The sequence below is a fragment of the Lepus europaeus genome, chromosome 5 (assembly GCF_033115175.1).
Source record: "Lepus europaeus isolate LE1 chromosome 5, mLepTim1.pri, whole genome shotgun sequence".
In the NCBI taxonomy this organism is placed as follows: domain Eukaryota; kingdom Metazoa; phylum Chordata; class Mammalia; order Lagomorpha; family Leporidae; genus Lepus; species Lepus europaeus.
In genome coordinates this window covers 130,717,690-130,736,941 of record NC_084831.1, presented here as the reverse complement: position 1 = coordinate 130,736,941, position 19,252 = coordinate 130,717,690, and the positions used below count along the sequence as shown (strand labels likewise).

Sequence of the window (19,252 nt, the reverse complement as noted above, 5' to 3'; positions counted from 1 at the left end):
TACACAAGGCCGAGATGGGAAATGAAGAGTGTTATATATAGGAGCCCTGGCATTATCAACTTAGAGTCCCTGGGAGCCTCCCTCATGTTCCCTGTCTCCCAGCTGTGGGTTCTGTCCCTGTCTCCCTGGCTTCTCTATTGCTGTGTGAGTGATGATTTTTTTTTTTTGTAAAATTTTATTTACTTTCATTTTATTTGAAAGACAGACATCCCCCCCCCCACAACACACACACACAGAAAGAGAGATGGGGGAGGAGAGGAGGAGGGGAAGGGAGAGAGAGAGAGAAAGAGAGAGAGAGAGAGAGAGAGAGAGAGAGAGAGAGAGAGACTGATCTTACATTTACTGTTCACTCCCCAAATGGTGTGAAAGCCAGTACTAGGTCAGATTGAAGGTAGGAGCCTGGAACTCCAGGATGGTTCAAGCACCATCTCCAGGAGTGCTGGTTCTGATGGTTTCTCAGCTTCTCTTTCATGTCTCCACTTTCATTTCCATCCCACCTTTCATTCTGCCACGGGTTACTTTCCCAGACCCCCTCTATCACTATCACTCCTCCCAGGCTCTGGTGATCAGTATTCTGTGTTCATGCTGAGGTTTCTCTTAGCTTCTACTTGTGAGAGAGAACATGTGGTATTTGTCTTTCTGTGTCTGACTTACTTCACTTATCATGATGTCCTCTAGTTCCATCCATTTTGCTGCAAATCATTGCGTTGCAGGATTTCATTTTTAATAGCTGACTAGCATTCCATTGTGTGTGTGTGTGTGTGTACGTGTACACTGCTTTTTAAGTGGCCCGGGAAGGCAGTGGAGGATGACCCAAGTGCTTGGGCCCTGTACCTGCATGGGAGACCAGGAGGAAGCACCTTGCTCCTGGCTTCGGATTGGCTCAGCGCCGGCCATAGCGGCCATTTGGCGGGTGATCCAACGGAAGGAAGACCTTTCTCTCTGTCTCTCTCTCTCACTTTCTAACTCTGCCTGTCAAAAAAAAATCCATTCATATGATGATGGACACCTTGGTTGATCCATATTTTGGCTACTGTGAAAAGTGCTGCTATAAACATTGTGGTGCAGGAATCTCTCTGATATGATGAGTTCATATATTTTGGATATATACCCAGTAGTGGGATTGTTGAGTCTAGTGGCAGTTCCATTTTGAGTTTTGAAAGAAATCTCCATATGGTTTTTCATGGTGGCTGCACTAATTTACATGCCCATCAACAATGTATTAGGGTTCTTCTTTTTCCACATTCTCTGGTGGCATTCCCTGCTTTCTGTCTCTTTGATAGTAGCCATTCTGACAGGGATGAGGTGCTACTCACTGTGATTTGGATTTATGTTTCCCTGATGTCTAGTGGTCATGAACATTTTTTCATGCATCTGTTGAACATTTGTATTTCTTCTTTTTAGAACTGTTTATACCAGTCCATTGTCCATTGCTTAGCTGGATTGGTTGTTTTTTGTTGTTGTTGAGCTTTCTGAGTCTCTTATATAGTCTGGATATTAATCCTTTGTCAAATAAGTAGCTTGCAAATATTTTCTCCCACTCTATTGTATAAGTCCTCAGTCTTTTGAAGTTTTCCTTTGCTATATGGAAATTTCTGAGTTTGATATAATCCTATTGTCTAGTTTTGCTTTTGTTGAGGTTTGGGGGTCTTATCCAAAAACTCACTGCCTACATCAATGTCTTGAAACATTTACCCTATGTTTTCTTCTAGCAATTTCATCATTTCAGATCTTATATTTAGGTATTTGATGCATCTTGAGTTGATTTTTGTACATGGTGAGAGATAGGGATGTAATTTCATTCCTCTACATATGTATAGACAGCTTTGCCAGTGCCATTTATTGAAAAAACTCCTTTTTCCAATTTATGTTCTTGGCACCTTTGTCAAAAGTCAGTTGGCTGTATGTGCATGGATTAATTTCTGGGCTCTCTATTCTGTTCCATTGATTTATGTGTCAGTTTTTATGCCAGTACCATGCTGTTTTAATTACTGTAGCTTTGTAGTATGCTTTGAAATCAGGCAATGTTATGACTCCAGCTTGCCTTGTTCCCCCGTGGGATTGCTTTGGCTATTCTGGGTCTTTTGTGGTTCCATATGAATTTTAGGATTGTTCTTTCTCATTCTCTAAAGAATGTCATTGGTATTTTGGTAGGCACTGCATTGAATCTGTAGATTGCTTTAAGTAACATGGACATTTAGTTCTTCCAATCCATGAACACAGAGTATCTTTCCAGCAACATAATGATGTTATTTCTAAGCATATAAATGCTATATGAAATCCATGTATATGAAAGTTTCTTTTAATTTTATATTATATTATATGATGTTTGTGTAGATGTGTGTGAATTCACCATCATCAAATAGAAAGACATTACATTGTGCTATAAACCATATATAAAGGTACATAAAATTGTACCAAAGATACATAGGAAAAGCAATTATTAATCTCAATATCTTCCATAGTTCCCAAATGTTAAGTTAAAAGACATTCAGTATTATTCTATGTTATAAGCAAAAGTTGCCCCCCCCCCCCAGCCAACACTGTCCTTAGGCTGTTATTTTTAAAAATTGTTTGTTTAGGTTTTTAATTTATTTTTAAATTTGGGTGAACATAAAGTACCTGTACATATTATGGTGTACAGTGCAATATTTCAACAGATAGACACAGCATGAACCAATCATAGCGGCAATTAGCGCTTGCATTTATTTTATTGTAGACTATGCTGACCCTCACTGGAGCCTAGAACCCATCACCTTCTCCCAGCTGCAGTTGGTACCTGTTATCTAATCTCCTCACATCCTCTTACCATTCCCATATTGTGAAAGCTGGAGCTACACATCTGGGGGGATTGTTAAACATAAACATTTGGTGGTCCATCCCTTTGCATGCTGGTAGGAGGGGCCTGCCTACTTGGGGTACTGTGATTGCTGACTTCACCTGTACGCTCTCTCAGGGATTCTAGGTACTCTGCCTGGACCAATCTGTAGACTGGTCCTCGGTAGCATTGTCATGGGCCACTGGTCTCAGATGGTTCTTCATGTCCCTCACCCTTCTGCTCTTAAGCCTTTGAGAGAGTGACTCACTTAAATGCTGTAGTCCAACTTCCCCAGGGAATAAATAGTGTAGTTGTAAAATGTGTTCCAGGCCAAGCTTCTTCATGCCTGATAATAAGGTCCTTTTCATTGTTATCTTTATTTCTTTATTTTCATTTTATTTGAAAGGCAGAGAAACAGACAGGAAAGATCTTTCACCTGCTTGTTCACGTCCCAAATGCCAGCACTTCCAGGGTTAGGCCAGGGTGAAACCAGGAGCAAAGAACTCAATCCAGGGCTCCCATGTGGTTGTCAGGGATCTAAGTGCTTGAGCCATCACCTGCTGCCTCCCAGGTTACATGTTATCTGGAAGCTTTGAATTGGGAGGGGAGCCAGGACTCAAACCCAGGCACTCCAATAGAGGATGCAGGCCCTCCAAGTGTCCCCCATGCCAAATGCCTGCCCTTTGAAGTTCCTTTTGATTCTGACTTCAGAGGAGACCCAGGCCCAGGCCAGACCTTACTCACAGTGCATGTCCTTCTTTTGTGTCCTTCTGCCAGGCTGTTTGCTGTCAAATGCGGGGGATGCTTTGAAGCCATTGCACCCAATGAGTTTGTTATGCGGGCCCAGAAGAGCGTGTACCACCTGAGCTGCTTCTGCTGCTGTGTCTGTGAGCGACAGCTTCAGAAGGGTGACGAGTTTGTCCTGAAGGAGGGCCAGCTACTCTGCAAAGGGGACTACGAGAAGGAGCGGGAACTTCTCAGCCTGGTGAGCCCGGCAGCCTCAGACTCAGGTGAGTGCCACTGCAGTGGCGTGGGGGAAAGCCCAAGGGTCTGGCCTTCTGCCCCCGTATGGCTTCCTTCCCAGATGGACAGCCACGTGGGCAGCCTTGCTCCAAGGCAAGGCAGTTCTGGGTATTCCAGCAACTTTCTCTGCAAGCTCTGAATCATTTCTTAGCAGCAGCTGTGTAACAAACCCCTTCCCCCAATTCTCTGGCATACAACCACAAACACACATTCACAAACCTCTGGGTTAACTGGAGTGACTGCTTCAGGCCAAAGGTGTTTCAGCTAGCTGCTGATCTCGGCTGGGCTTAGCTCTGCACTGCAGGCCACGTTCTGGTCTTCTTTATGTGATTCATTTAGGTTTGTGGAGCAGCAGCTGCTGGGTGTGATTTCCTGGTTGAGATGTAAGTGCAAGAACACATACCCAAATACACAGGCGTTTATCTTGTCTCCTAATATCCTATTGACCAGAGCAAAGTACAGGATCCCACCCAAGGTCACAGGGAGGAGACACACAGTGTAGCACAGAGCCTTGCTAGGCTTCCATGCCTTGTTTTCACACACTGTGTACACCCACACAACACTGTTACAGGCAGAGATGAACTGGAGCCAGCATTTCAGTCTACCACAGTCACTGAGCTACTCTAAGACTTTGCCTCCTCATCTGTGACGTGGGAAAGACCGACTCCATCTCGGGCTTGGTGAGTCACATAAAGGAAGGAACCAGAATGTAAGAGGGGACTTCAAGAAGCTCTTGGGGAATCCACATTATCTTTTAACTCCATCTTTCTGCAAACTGCTAGAATCCTTGCAGATGGTTTTCAGGTTCATCACCCACCCAGCTCTCACCTCTGACTGCTGTAGGGGAGGGAGAAATGGAGGAGAGTGGAGGGGTTCAGAGATCTTACAGAGAGCACTTTCACAAGACCAGAGAACTCAGGTGACATGCAGCTGTGTAAATGAGACACAGGCTTCCTTTCCAGGGTGCTATCCCTGGAACGCAGGGTTTATCTTCCCCATGAAAATCAGACCTAGTGAGGCGATACCTGCAAGAGAGTCAGGTGACCTCCCTAGCTCTTGCCATTGCCAGCTCCAGTTCACTCCCAAACCCCTTGACTGGTGTCCAGGCCCTCTCTGAGGCCTCACTCTGGACACCTCCTCAGCCTCTGGAGAGCCTGTGGTCCCTCCCACTCTGTCCTCCAGCCCTGCTGGTCTCCAGCACCTGGTATTGTCACTCACTCACCGCCTGGTCTTAAAAAAGGTCTGTGCCTTCCCTGTCTTTCTCAGTTACTCTTGTCTTGATAGCACATCCTCTGAGCTTTCCTCTACAGGATACTTCATCAGGCACCCCACCCCACTCCTGAAGCTGGGTGAGCCCACCCTTAACTTCTCCAACTGCGACATTATCCCCACCATATTGTGCCTGCACGCTTGGTTGCTTGTCATTCCTGCCAGAATACTAAGCTCCATGAGAGACAGTGTGTGTCCCCAGGGCTTAGCACAGGCCTGGAACACTGGAGGCACCAGATAAACTGTTAAAGAATAAATAAACACCTGAAACAAAAGCATCCTGGCATGGTGCTTAAGTGAAAGAGCCTTGGAGACAGGCAAGTGGGTGTCTTTCCCTGGCCATACCGTTTATAGCTATGTGATTTTGGGTAAATTTCTGAAACTGTGTGAGCCTCAATTTCCACAACTGTAAGCTGTTGATAATCATGTGGACCAAATAGGTTTACGTAGGGGAATAAAGGAGAGAATGCATACCAAAAAAATCCAGTGTGCATTCACTACTGGTGCTTCCCATCTGCTGGCCTGGGGTCAGTGACTTCATAGCAGTTGTTTTTGCTTTACCTCCCAGTTGGCTCTTCTCCCCTGACCCTGCTTGTAAGCCCCAAGTAAGCTGACACCAGGACAATCCTGATTCCTACTGGGCTCCTTGGTTGTAACATTTTCCTGGATTTGTTTTAAGCCGGGGGAAATTTCTCTTGGTTGGAACACTGGCACTAGCAAATTGAGTGTCTCCTTCTGGGGGAATTAGGCTCATTCTGCACTGGGCTTCCTGGTCCCTGCTTGGCATAAGGTCAGCTCACCCTGTCATTTCCCTTCAGATGTCTTTCTGAGTCCTCCCACGTAGGCCTCCCTCCCAGAGTATTGCAAAATCTTTAAATTCCCAAAGGGGCTTAGGTGCTATGGTGGTCAGAATGCCAGCATGACCTTAGAAAGATGTGCACACCCAGAGGGACTTACTGTTCCTTCTTACAAGGAAATAAATGCCAGGGTCTACTCTTCCTCTGAATACTGTTGTGTAGGATTTGAGTACTAGGTTATCCATGTGGCCCCATGTTAAATATTTACAGACTTTAACTGACCACAATTTTATTTTGTAAGGAAAGGGTTTATTGGAGGAAACCTGACAGACTGGAGGGAAGGGGTGAAGAAGGAAAAGAGGGAGAAAGAGAGCATAAGAGAGAGAGAGACAGAGAGAGAACTGACCACAAATTTGATATGAGGCATTATATTATCCCCATCATTTGTCAAAAAAAATAAAAAACTAGATTTTAGCAACACTGATAAAATTCTAATATTCAGATCAAGGGAACTGGAAGGGGTCTTTTGGGTACTTTTTAGCAATATATTCAGTTCCGAGTATTTCCTCTTTGAGGTTGATATTGGAAAACTGGAGCTCTCCATTCATTCACCCTTGCATTCATTCAGTAGATGTATCAAGAATGCTTATAAATGAAAGAATGGTGCATGAATGGGGAGGTCTTACAGCCATTGCAATGAAGGCATGTAGATGTTTAGGCTACAAAGATAAAGAGTAAATGAGGACACAGTTGTTGTGTTCACGTAGTCAGCTCACACCTATGATTGTGTCACTCCAGAGAGCAGAATTAGAATTCATTCACCCAATTATTTAACAAAATCATTGAGTACTTACACTTTATATAGAAAGGTACAGGAAGCAGTTTTGACTGCAGACAGAGAATGCCGGAGTGCTAGTCTAGTTGTTAGGTCTAACAAAGAGTTAAGCCACTTTCAACATCAACCTTGCAGGTTTCAAAACTAACATTGTTGGAATGGGAGGTGAGATCCAGAGGACCTCTGTCCTCCCGTTCATCTCTAAAGATCTCTGATTGCTTTTGTAGCCTTAGATGAAGTGACAATAAAGTCTCAACCAGAGTCAAGTTAAATTGTTTCTGTCAATTCTAGAAAGGTTGTTTATCTTACATCATAAAGTGTTTTGTGTGCCAAAACTTGCTTCACCGGTGAGAGGCCAAACTTCTGGAGAACAGGGCCATAGTTTTAATTCCTTTGTTCCTTTAAAGCTTAGCATGATGCCAAGAGAAGGTTAAAATGAGTGATAGGTACCTAATGAGCTGAGTTAACTCTTTAAGGAATGAAGCCCTGTTCATATTACAAAAAACAGAAAAAGTTATGATCAGTCTCAACCACAGATATTCACAAACCTCTGGGTTAACTGGAGTGACTGCTTCAGGCTGAAGGTGTTCCAGTCTCAATACAAATACAGTTTCTCCTGTGATTTCTGTCTTGAGTGCCTTACAATATTGCTGGTGCTTGATAAATATTTGTTGAGTGAATGAATGACTAACCTGTCCTTGTTAACTTCTTATCATTGACTTGGATGAAGACACAGAAGGCAGGTTTGTTCGATCGAAGATGACACAAACCTGGCAGGGAATTCTGGTGTGGCAGCTGATACTCTTAGTATTCAAAAAGATTTTGACAAGCTAACAGAAGCAGAGCATCAGCAAGATAAAATTTAACTACTGAGATCCAAAATTCAATTGTAATTGTATGAAATGGAGCCTGTTTTTATGGAATTCCATGTGGGGTTATAGTTGATAAAATCAACAAGATTCTAAAAGACATATGCTTCATTGACAGAACTTATAGTGTTTTCAACATGTAATTATAATTCCATTATAATTTTTGTTGACGTTGGTCAGAGCACATTTTGAATATTTGGGCTAATTTTAAATGATGCATTTCAGGAAATGGCTAACTAGAGAGAGCCTTGATGAGAGTAATTAGTTTGTTAAGTGATAAATAATTAAACAAACAGTATATTAGCTTTATAAAAATAAAGTTGGGGGGCAGGCATTGTGTCCCAGCATGCCTCTTGGGACACCCATGTTCACTATCAGAGTGCCAGTTCAAGTTCTGGCTACCCTGCTTCCAATCCAGATTCCTGCTACAGAACCTGGGAAGGTAACTGATGATGGCCCAAGTGTTTGGGTCCTTGCTGTCTACATGGAAGACCTGGGTAGAGTTCCATGCTCTTGATAACAGTCTACCCCAGTCCTAGCTGTTATGGGTATTTGAGGAGTGAACTAGTATTTGGAAGATGTCCAGCTCTCTGATTCTGCCTTTCAAATACTTACATAATATCAATCTTTAAAAAAAAATGCTAAGGGATAAATGAGAGTCACATTCAAGGTTGCATAACCATATTCTGGGCGTGAAATGATTTGGGCTCTGAGTAGAACTGCATGCATTAAGGTCGCAGACTGGACTGCCTGTATTAGCTTACTTTTTGTTACTTCAAGGAAAATTCTCAAGAGACGCTTCTTGGGGAAGTTTGGAGGTTACAATTCAGGATCAGATGGTCCCTTAGTCTGGTGTCTGGAGGAGACTGGTCATCTTGGGTGCAGAGGAACGATACCATGGTGAGCCAGGAAACAGAGAGGGAAGAGGGAGAAAGGAAGAACCAGACCAGAACCTGAACTCTAAAGAACCTACTCAAGAGAACCAGCCTCTGAGGGCACATCTCTAGTGACCTAAAGACCTCCCACCCAATCCACCCATCAGATACCATGATCATGTCAGTCCAGCAACTATTAAGACATCAGAGTTTAAACATCTGCATGAGTTTTGGGGAGACAAGTCCTAGTCAATCTATAGCACTGCTTGTGTGTAAATGAACTGACTTTCCATTTTAATTACAGCTGGTAGAGGACCTTGTTAAGGACCTCTAAGGATCCATCTGTTGTGTTAGGATAGTGACTGATCTGACGTACACTGTGACACAGTCACAGCTACATGGGATGCCTAACTCAGGGGATGTTCAGCTGCTGGATGCTCTTTTCTGGTACTGTCCAGCCGCTTCAGTCCTGTCCTCGGCTTGAAGCAGCCTCCCAAGCAGATGAATGGAATTTGTGGCCAGAGCCAGAGAAAATTGTTTGGGTTCACTGGGAAACTTGGATACTCAGTCTTCAGGAGAAACCCTATGACTTTCATGCTTGATCTCTTCTCTCTCACCACAGAGTCCTAGGCTCTGGCAGTTGGTATGCACATTGTGGGGCATCCAGTTCAAACTCCTATAACATGCCCCTCAGCCTTTGAGTATCTCCAACCATGGGAAGCTAAAGGGACATAAGGAATACCACCAAAGAGCTTTTCCTGCTCTCTGCACTATACTCACTCTGTCATCAGATACCCACACAGCAAGCAACTCCCCAGCATACCAACAGGGTATTCTCATTCAGTTCAATTCAAACCAGGACGTAGGTGTCTCAAGTGGCAACTTAACTGTTGCACCAAATGCCTGCTCTCAAACTGTGTTTTCCCTAGTTTATTGTGGGCTTCGTTTGTTCATCATTTTGAATGTGTCCTTTCTGAAGGCCAGTATACATTGTAGATGATGCCTAGGATTTATTCCTTGGCTTTTCAGATGTTCTGCTGTTGAGAGATTTTCCCAGGGGAAGGCTGGGTTGTAAAGGTCTTATCATGAGTACCCCTTTCTGCAGAGGAAGTTGTATGTTTTGGATTAATGCAGCAATTTCACAGCCTCTCCTGACCAGGGAACCTGGGCTGCACTGGAAGGCACACGCTGTACCTCTCCTTGTGTTCTGCTTTTACCTGGCTCTGGCATGGTCCCTGGCATGCAACAGGTGCTCAGTAAATGTTTGCTTGTTGGAAGGATAAATTAACTTTATCCTGTACATTTTAGCCTCTGAGGTCTTTAGTAAAAAAGCATTCGACTTTAGGAAATCCCTCAGTCATGTGAGAGTTTACAAATCCTTCTTTCTCCTCATTTCCCTGGGATGTGGGATGTTGGTGCTTGGGAAGATCTATACGTCTCCCTTGCTGCTTTCACTGTGTAATATAGCCCTTTCTCCTCTTCTGAGCCACGTTCGTCACTGCTCGTATTCAGCCACTCAATTTCCTTTTACAACCTTGGAGCAGATTTAAATTCATTGCAAAAATTTTCTTTTAATCTATCATGGAACTCTTCTTGTCTCCAATAAATTATACTAGAGAGGCAGTGGTTATCTCAGAAGGTCTGGAAATGACAGACTCTTCTGGAATTATTCATGTCAGTTCAGTCATGAATTTTACAATGCACAACTTCCCCCACCCCGCAATGGTAGAAGGACTTTTGAGGAAGTTTCATTCTCTGAGTTGTAGTGCACAGGATTTGAGGGCTAAGATCTGCTAGAACTGACTGTTAGTCTTGCCCTACATTCACAAGCAGTGCAACCCTGTGTGGCCACTTCCCCTTGCCAGTACAGTATTTCCTAGTCAGTAGGGAGAGGGTTAGACTGCTTCCTCTGTGGGTTCCTACAAGGATAAAAAGAGATAATGTAAACTGAGGGCTTAAATTTGGTTGGCGCCCAGTCAATAGCAGTTACCATTATTGTCTCCTTGTATCTTTGGTAGCTCATGGCTCATAAGTTTATTTCACCAAGATACATAATCTCACAAATACCTTCTATCTTTGCTCTTCTGTTTTGGATACTTTGAGACAGCTGACCTGGGTTTGAACAGCCAGAGCCTGTCTTTTTGGGTTGTGTGAGTGTATGGACAAGAGCTGGGCTGATTCACACCAAATCCTTGTGTGTCTCAGAAGCACACTTCACTTTCTGAGCATTCTAGCTGGTGTTGCATCCTGAAAAACCAAGGCAGAAAACCAGGAGGAAATAGACTTGTCATCACTTCTGGGACTTAATTGGAATCCCAAGCAAGGATGGAAATGAATTATCAGACTTAGCTGCTGTCCTGTAGATGAGGAACCCGATGCCCACAGCACTATGGCCTGACCTTTGGTGTGTGGCCAAGTGACTTTTATTCCTGAACATGACCTTGGCTTAGTTATCCTCGGAGGAAACTTTGTGCCCCTTGATCTGAGGAGGGTGGTGTCTCCCATCTTTGAATGATTTTCTTTTGGAGTGGATTAGGCTTCTCTCCTGCAACACTAAGTCTTGAAAGGACATTGAATCTGACAGCTACCTGTTAAGTGAATGCATTGTACAGCCAAGGCCAAAGTCATTCTCTTTATTCCTCAATAGGACTATTAGTGCTGCCTCTGACACACCATGATCTATGTATATCCTCCCAGACAGCCGCCTTACTAACTTTTGATTCAACACATTTTCTTATAGACACTTGCATTGTGTCAGGGTTAGTTATAGAAAATGAGGGGCAGAAGACTTGGTGAATATGGAATAGCACAAGTAATAAAAATATCTCAAAGCCAACATCCTAATTTCGGAGGACAGCAGGCCAACTCTTATACAAAGGGGCTGGGAGGTGAAAGAGGGCGACACAGCTTTGCCATTCTTCCCCTTAAGAAGCAAAAGGAGGGGCTGGCACTGTGACATAGCAGGTAAAGCAGCCACTTGTGGTGCCAACATCCCACATGGGTGCTGGTTCAAGTCCCAGCTGCTCCACTGATGATCCAACTCTCTGCTGATGTGCCTGGGAGAGCAGCAGGGTGCTTGGGGCCCTGCACCCACGTGGGAGACCCAGAAGAAGCTCCTGACTCCTGGCTTCATCTTGGCTCAGCCTCTGTCATTGTGGCCATTTGAGGAGTGAACCAGCAAATGGAAGATCTCTCTCTGTCTCTTCCTCTTTCTCTGTCACTCTATCTTTCAAGTAAATAAATCTTAAAAATGCAAGTAGCAAAGGGGAGGTTCACTTAAGAAAAAGCGAGTAGATATTGAAAATATTCTTTTTTGGCCGGCGCTGCGGCTCACTTGGCTAATCCTCTGCCTGCGGCGCTGGCACTCTGGGTTCTAGTCCCGTTTGGGACACCGGATTCTGTCCTCGTTGCTGCTCTTCCAGTCCAGCTGTCTGCTGTGGCCCAGGAAGGCAGTGGAGGATGGCCTTGCACATGCATGGGAGACCAGGAGGAAGCACCTGGCCCCTGGCTTCGGATCGGTGCAGCGCACCGGCCGTAGTGGCCATTTGGGGGGGTGAACCAACGGAAGGAAGACCTTTCTCTCTGTCTCTCTCTCCCTGTCTAAATCTGCCTGTCAAAAAATTAAAAAAAAATTAAAAAAAGAAAATATTCTTTTTTATAGTTTTTAATTTTGATGAGGTGCAATTTACCTATTTTTAAAAATTATATTCTTATTTTTTTTAAAAAAAGAGTTATTTGAAAGGCAGACTACACATAGAGAGAGTGTTACTGGTTCACTCCTCAAATGGCTGGAGCTGGGCCACGCCAAAGCCAGGAGCCAAGAGCTGCCAAAGGTCTCTCACGTGGGTGCAGGAGCCCAAGGACATGGATCATATTTCACTATCTTACCAGGCTCATTAGCAGAGACCTGGATTGAAAGTGGAGCAGCCGGGGCTTGAACCAGTGCCCCTGTAGTATGCTGGCATTGCAGGCAGTGTTTTAATCTGTTATGCCATGACGCCAGTCCCCAGAATATTCTGATAAACAATATATTTGTGAAAAAATGTATTTAAATAATTTTTTATATTTTCCTCTAATGCAACAGTTTTAAAAGTCTCTTCTCTGGTGCAAATGGTTGAAATCTTTACTTAATATATACTAAATTGATCTTCTGTATATAAACTTAATTGAAAATGAATTTTGATGTGAATGCAATGGGAGAGGGAGCGGGAGATGGGAGGGTTGTGGGTGGAAGGGAGGTTATGGCGGGGGAAGCCACTGCATTCCAAAAGCTGTACTTTGGATATTTTTATTTATTAAATAAAAGTTAAAAAAAAACACAATAAAGTGCACCAAAAGGAAAAAAAAAAGTCTCTCCTCTGAAGTAGCAATTTTTAAAAATTTTAACAGCAGCTCAGTTTAAAAACACATTTTTAATCATAGGCTAATCCAAAAAGTACTTCAAAAAACTTGTGAAAGAAGATATGTTTATTTAGGTGCAAAAAATTTTGCAATCTACGTATTCTTTTTTCATAACACACATTCTCATGGACTTTTTGAAGTCTGTATTCATATGTGCATGTATAAAGTAATTTTAACACTTAGACTGACTCACTGCTTGACCTACATACTGATATTTTCTATTTACGTTTAAGTGCTAGTCTTAGCTCACCATATTCATGAGCTACGGATTATTTACTGCCTGAAGTTTGAAAAATACTGCTTTGAAGCACAATTACTTACAAACTGTCCCCACGCCTTGGGATTGGTATACATTCTTTAAATTTCAACCTCATAAATGTTTTAATTGTATGTGCTATGACAGGTTCCTAGGCCAAAACAACAGACACAAAAGAGATCATCTTTGACCCCTGAGGACTTGGTGCAGAGCCTGGCATACAGTAAACATGTGATAATGTTATCCTTTTTTATCATTGTTGTTATTACGGAGACATGAGACACACATATTTATACCATGAGTAGCACGAAGAGCTGCATGAGCCTTTTCTGATTTATTAATTTGGCTTCTCTGGACGGTAGGCAAGAGGCAGTTATAACCGCCTGAGCCTTTGAGGTTGTTTCAGATCAACAATCAACAATTTTGTCTCTTGTTAGCATCACAGCCACAGAATTAACTACCAGAATTATTTGTTGCTCTCAGTGTTGGGCTCAGCATTTCTTTTCTGTACAGAACCTTTGTCTTGTAGTGTATTTGTTTTGTCTTCATAATATAGATAGAGAAATAAAGACATAGGATACTCGACTTGGGGATAAGCCTGACTAAGAACTTAATTCTACCAATTACCGAGTCAGGACACTTGATACTGAAGCAGAAGGGTTCAGCCCTTGCTATAATTGTCAGCAGGGTAGAGTTTATCTTTGCTGCTTAAAAAGTTACAGGCAATATACAGATTCAGACAGCATACTATCTCTTTTCCATTGCTTGTAAGTTAATTTTAGAAATAGTGTCACACTTAATAATTGTTTACGAAGATTAATAATAAAAATCCCAATTTAAAATTAGCACAGTTGCTTCATAGCATGTTCACTCTGTAACAGTGTACTTTCTGTGGGCATTCGTTTCTCCCACAGATGCTCTGTAAGAAAAGATTGGCCAAGTGAGCAACTGAAGATGGTGATTTCTGTTTGCTGACAATGATAATGATGTTGACAGTTATTGAGCTCTTATGCTGAACAAAGCATTGCACTTTACCTGAATTAACTAACTTCATCTTCAAATCAAGCTGATGAGGAATCAATCTTATGATGATTCCCATTCTACAGACGAGGGAAATGAACATGGAAAATTTAGTAATTTGCTTGCTGTCCTATAGCTAGTAACTGAAAGGTTCAGAATGGAACCCAGGCAGTCCATCCCCAGAGTTATTAAGCACTGTGCTGTTGAAAATGTGCATACACATGATCTCAGGCCTCCTATTTTATTGTCATGTTTCACTGCCAGCTCTCCATGGCCGGCTGTGGCTGAGCTCCAGGTGCTCAGTAGCACTTACTACCTAAGAGACCTCAGCCAGAGAACCTCTCACGTGTAATTAAAGCAATGAGAACAAGGTGATGTGAACTGAGTGTTCATTCCATTCCAAAATCAGTGGCAAGTTCACCTTCTGTTCTAACCTCCCCTTAATCATTAATCACTGTCACTGTCACACCTCCTGGAAGGTCGTAGGAAGTTTTCAAGGCTCCAAAGTCAGCATGGCTCGTGAATGTGGAACCACTTTAATGAAAGTGCATGTGTTGAGTTTTTTGTTTGTTTTATTTCTACAATTACTCAGCAAACTTCTGGGTCTTCTCCTGCAGCATATTTGATGATAGCAGGAAAACCTAATTGAACTTTTGGTGCAGATGAGCAATATCAGCTGTGCAAACCACAGACCTTATTAATTAAGTGAATAAAAGTCTGACAGTGGAGTCAAACAGTACATATCAACATTTCCTTTACTGGGCTTTTTATACAAGCTGACATGTAATGTCTTACCATCTGTTAAGATCCTGTGCTCTGCAGAAATGAACCCAGTTTGTTTTTCCAGTGGTAATGATGATTTTGTACCTGTACCTATCCACCTTGACGTTGGGTCCTCCTTGGGTATAATGGCAAGGCTCACAATATGACCGTTGAATATGCAATCATAGTCTCTGGTCACATACATCCAACCCATGAATTCAAATTTTCAATATCTGAGCTAAACCATCAGGGACTCTCCTGCTTTTGTTTAGTAAGGGTTGAGTGGAGGGGCAGGGAATATGCTGGTTTGTTCCCACCGACGTTCCAGCCAATCCCATCAAATTACAGATTTCCAACCAAGAGGTTTAAGATAGAACTGAAGATGTTTTAAAATTTACTGTGCAAGTAGAACAATCACCTCTAGTATTTCCCTAGCCTTTGGTGTCTAAAACCCAGGAGAAACCCCAAAAGTCTCATTAACCAGGGATTGGTGGCAAAGAGGTTATGACTTCCTCTAAGTAGTTTGGTACTGGGTGCTGTAAAAGTATATGAAAACTGAGTAATTTGAACTGTTTGGATTCTTAGTGGTCCAACATGAGGTTTGCACATTGGGAGCCACAGGCATGCTTAGGATTTTTGGTAATTCTGACCTGGGATTTGAGGATTGTGGATGCATGTGTATGCATGCTAGAGAGGATCAGTGGACCCAAAGGTAAAGGGACCAAGTATTCGTTCTTTTTGAATTTAATTTAATTTGAAAGGCAGAGTTACAGAGAGGCAGAGACACAGAGAGATCTTCCATCACTGGTTTACTCCCCAGATGGCCACAATGGCCGGAGCTGCACCAATCCCAAACCAGGAGCCAGGAGCTTCTTCCAGGTCTCCCACACGAGTGCAGGGCCCAAAGGCTTGGGCCATCTTCTACTGCTTTTCCCAGGCCATAGCAGAGAGCTGAATCAGAAAGGGAGCAGCCGTGACACAAACCAGCACCCATATCGGATGCCATTACTGCAGGCAGCGGATTTACTGCTACACCACGGCGCCGGCCCCTCCCCCCACCCCCAAGTATTTGTTCTTAGCAATCAGTGAGGATGGGAAAGCAATGGCTAAACCAGCTTACCATCTTCCATCTATAGGAATTTGCTGAACATCTGCACAGGGCCAGGACTGAGTTTGGGGTGTGCAACATGTAGAAGTCTATGAGCAAGTATATTGGAACCCAAACTATGTAACAGGCTTACTGCAGGGGCTGGGGTGATAGTTCTGCTCTCAGGAAGTTCATATGCTAGTGGAAGGAGACGGACAGTAACCCAATATGTAAACAAGAAAATACATATACAATACATACCCAATATATAAACAAGATTGTGGGTTACTCTTCGAAGTAGTCATTCTATAAGATTTATTCTACGTATGCATTAAAAATACTTTGGATTCCTGTGGAATGGGCCTTGGGGATTCAATTGGTTTGAGGTGCAACCTGGCATGTGGGATTTTTAAGAGCTCCCTCCTTCCCTGAGTCTGCTGTGCAGTCAAGATTGGAAACCCCTGCCCCAGAAGGAGTTGGGTACCTCCGATAGCTCTTCTTCCCATTTGCACAGCTTGGTGCTGAGATGGGGGAGATTCTGGAGCTAGGACAGAAGACAGTATTTTTCTTAGAATGATCAAGTTACTTAGAACTGGGAGACGAAGCAACAAAATTCCAGGGTACCAAGGTTAAATTTGAATTTCTGATAAACAATGAATTGTGAATGCACGTGTCACATGCAATATAAAAGTGACAGTCTATTGGAAATTCAAATTTAACAATGTGCCCTGTATATTATCTGGCAGCTCTGGCTCTGGGTTGGGGGTGTGGGGCCAACAGGGTGGCGATCAGTGCTGGAGCCTGCAGGGGTGCATGGATGAATGTTTGATTGATGGGCGGATGACAGGGAGAAAAAAATGTAATTCTATCTCAAGCCACCCGTGTTCCCATTTCCCTTGTGTACGCGGGCTTGGCCCCAACCAAGACAGGCTCCCCTCTCCTGGGCCTTGGAGGCAGGCGGGCGGTTCCCTTGGCAACGCCCTCCTGCGGTTTGCGCCCCACCGTGACTTACACCCCGCCAGGCGGTCACCAGCTCGCTTTCTTTTCTTTCTAGCTCTCATTTTCGCTCCCAGCGCTCTGGCTGCAGGCGGCCTCGGTGCCAGTCTGGTCCGGGCGAGGCGTGTAGGAGCGGCTCGCGCCGCGCTCTCGACCGCGCCACAGAGCGCAAGGTGCGGGCGCCTCCTACCCCCGCGCGCAACCGGCCCGCTCTTCAAAGACCCTTTAGAAATGTAAGAGGCCGGGCGCAGAAACACACACGGACGGCAGTTTTATGAGAAAATTCAGATAAAGAGCCCGGCGGTAGGGCCATATGTTCCCCATAATCTGCAAAGCCGTCCCTTCAATTAGAGCCTCCCCTGAGTTCTAATGCCCAATCCTGAGTAAACAAGCCTCTCTGAAAGAAGAACTCGGTTTCCAATTAAAAGTGTACTAACATTTCTCCTTCCCTTAATTCCCGCCGAGCAAAGCCCCGCGCGGGCGGAGGCGCGGCCGGGTCGCGGCGAGGTCGTCCCGGGTCCGCGCCGCCCCGCGCCGCCGCGCGTTCCCAGGTGACGTCAGGCGGGCCCGGGATTAGGGCCCACCCTGCGCTCCCCGCGCTGCGCCGCAGAGTTAATTAAAAGTAATGCCACGGTAAATCCGCCGGCTCTGCACCGGCCGCGCCGCGCCTTCGGCGGGCCTGCGACAGGGGGCTTTCCGAAGCAGGTGCTGGGGATTTGTGTGTGCGCCTGTGTGTGCCTGTGCGTGGGTGCGTCTGTGCGCGCGTATGCCTGTGCGTGTGTGCGCCCGCGCGCTCTAAGGGAGGACCATGCCGACGTTTTTGTGACTGTCTCCCCGCTTACTCTGACGCCTGCAAACCTCGCACGCACTTGGAAAAAGATGCACGGACACGCTGGCAACCTGGCCTTGGGTTTTCGGCTCCCAGCCCTAGAGTCCTGGTTAGGTTGTAGCTCCAGGCTCTCCTGCCCGCTGTGTCGCGGGTATCATTTACTGCGTGGTCTGCTCTGGCTGCTCACTGTCCTTGTTGCCCCCAGCTTTGGGAATTCTAAGGGCGTAAATAAATGATGGCCAGATGTGAGGTTATTTAAACATCAGGAAAGCAACTTAACACCCCCGGCATTCATTCTCTAGGAGCTCTGGAAAGCTCCGAGCTTGAACATGGCAGGCCCTTCGACCCCTGCATTAGGACATTCGAAAACCTTGGTTTCTATTGATGTTTTCTGTTCAGCAGAGCTGGTTGAAAGTTGCTCCGTTTCAGATGGGAGAGTGATTGATAGATTAACTTTCTGGCCTACTCTCTATGCCATGAAAGAATAAAAGAATTGAAGCCATTATCTGAAAAATTCCAGAAACATCAATAAGCAGAAAATCCTCACTACATCATTCAAATGCAAATGGTTTTCCCTCTTTCATGAATTATCTACCCAAGTAATTACTTTAGTTTTGAGTTTGGCCTTGGCGGTGAAGACCTCAGAGAATTATTCTCACTGAGGCCATGAGAGTTTATTCCTTACTCTCTGATGCTGACTAAATTAAATTGAGGCCCATTCAGCAAATATTTTGAGGACTCATCTGTCAGACATTGGGTTAAATACTAGTGGTTACAAAAGGAAGGGGAACCACCTGTGTGAATCAGGTATTTGGGTTCCTCAGGGAAAAGAAATTCCTGCAACAAAATAATTACAATAGGGGCAGATATTAGAGGGGTTATGTAACCAGTTGGAAAGCCTGCATCCCCTACCAAAGTGCCTTGTTGGAGTCCCTGTTCCTGGCTTCCCTCTAAGTTCCCTGATAATGTGCATCCTGGGCGGCCGCAGATGATGGTTCAAGTACTTGGATCCTTTACACCTATGAGGGAGACCCAGATGGAGTTACAGACTCCTGACTTCAGCCTCCCGCATACCGGCTGCCCTGAGCATTTGGGGAGTGAGTGAGCAAATGGAACGAAGATATCTCTCTTTCTCTCTGTGTCTTTCAAAACATTACAATAAAATGCAAAATGCACAAATGCTGAACTAGAGATGCAAAGTGCTATGGCATAATCAAGATGGGAGTAATGATTTCAGTTAGGGTGTGTGTGTGTGTCTGTGTGGTAGGGGCAGAATATTTGAAAGGCAGTGTTAGAAGGATACACACACACACACACATCTTCCATCCACTGATTCATTCCTCTGCCTGGGCCAGGCTGAAGTCAGGAGCCCAGAGTCAACAGCTTCATCTGAGTCTCCCACATGAGTGCAGGAG

The 19,252-nt window shown here is 44.4% G+C and overlaps 1 protein-coding gene across 3 annotated transcripts in view; it reads left to right on the top strand.

Annotated features, from left to right (window-relative positions):
* Positions 1-19,252, top strand: part of LMX1A (LIM homeobox transcription factor 1 alpha) — a 174,041-nt gene that overhangs the window by 115,002 nt on the left and 39,787 nt on the right. For all 3 annotated transcript variants that reach the window (XM_062193754.1, XM_062193753.1, XM_062193755.1), the window contains exon 4: positions 3,596-3,828. In XM_062193754.1, the coding sequence (XP_062049738.1) occupies positions 3,596-3,828 (233 nt within the window). The remainder of the gene's footprint in view (positions 1-3,595; positions 3,829-19,252) is intronic.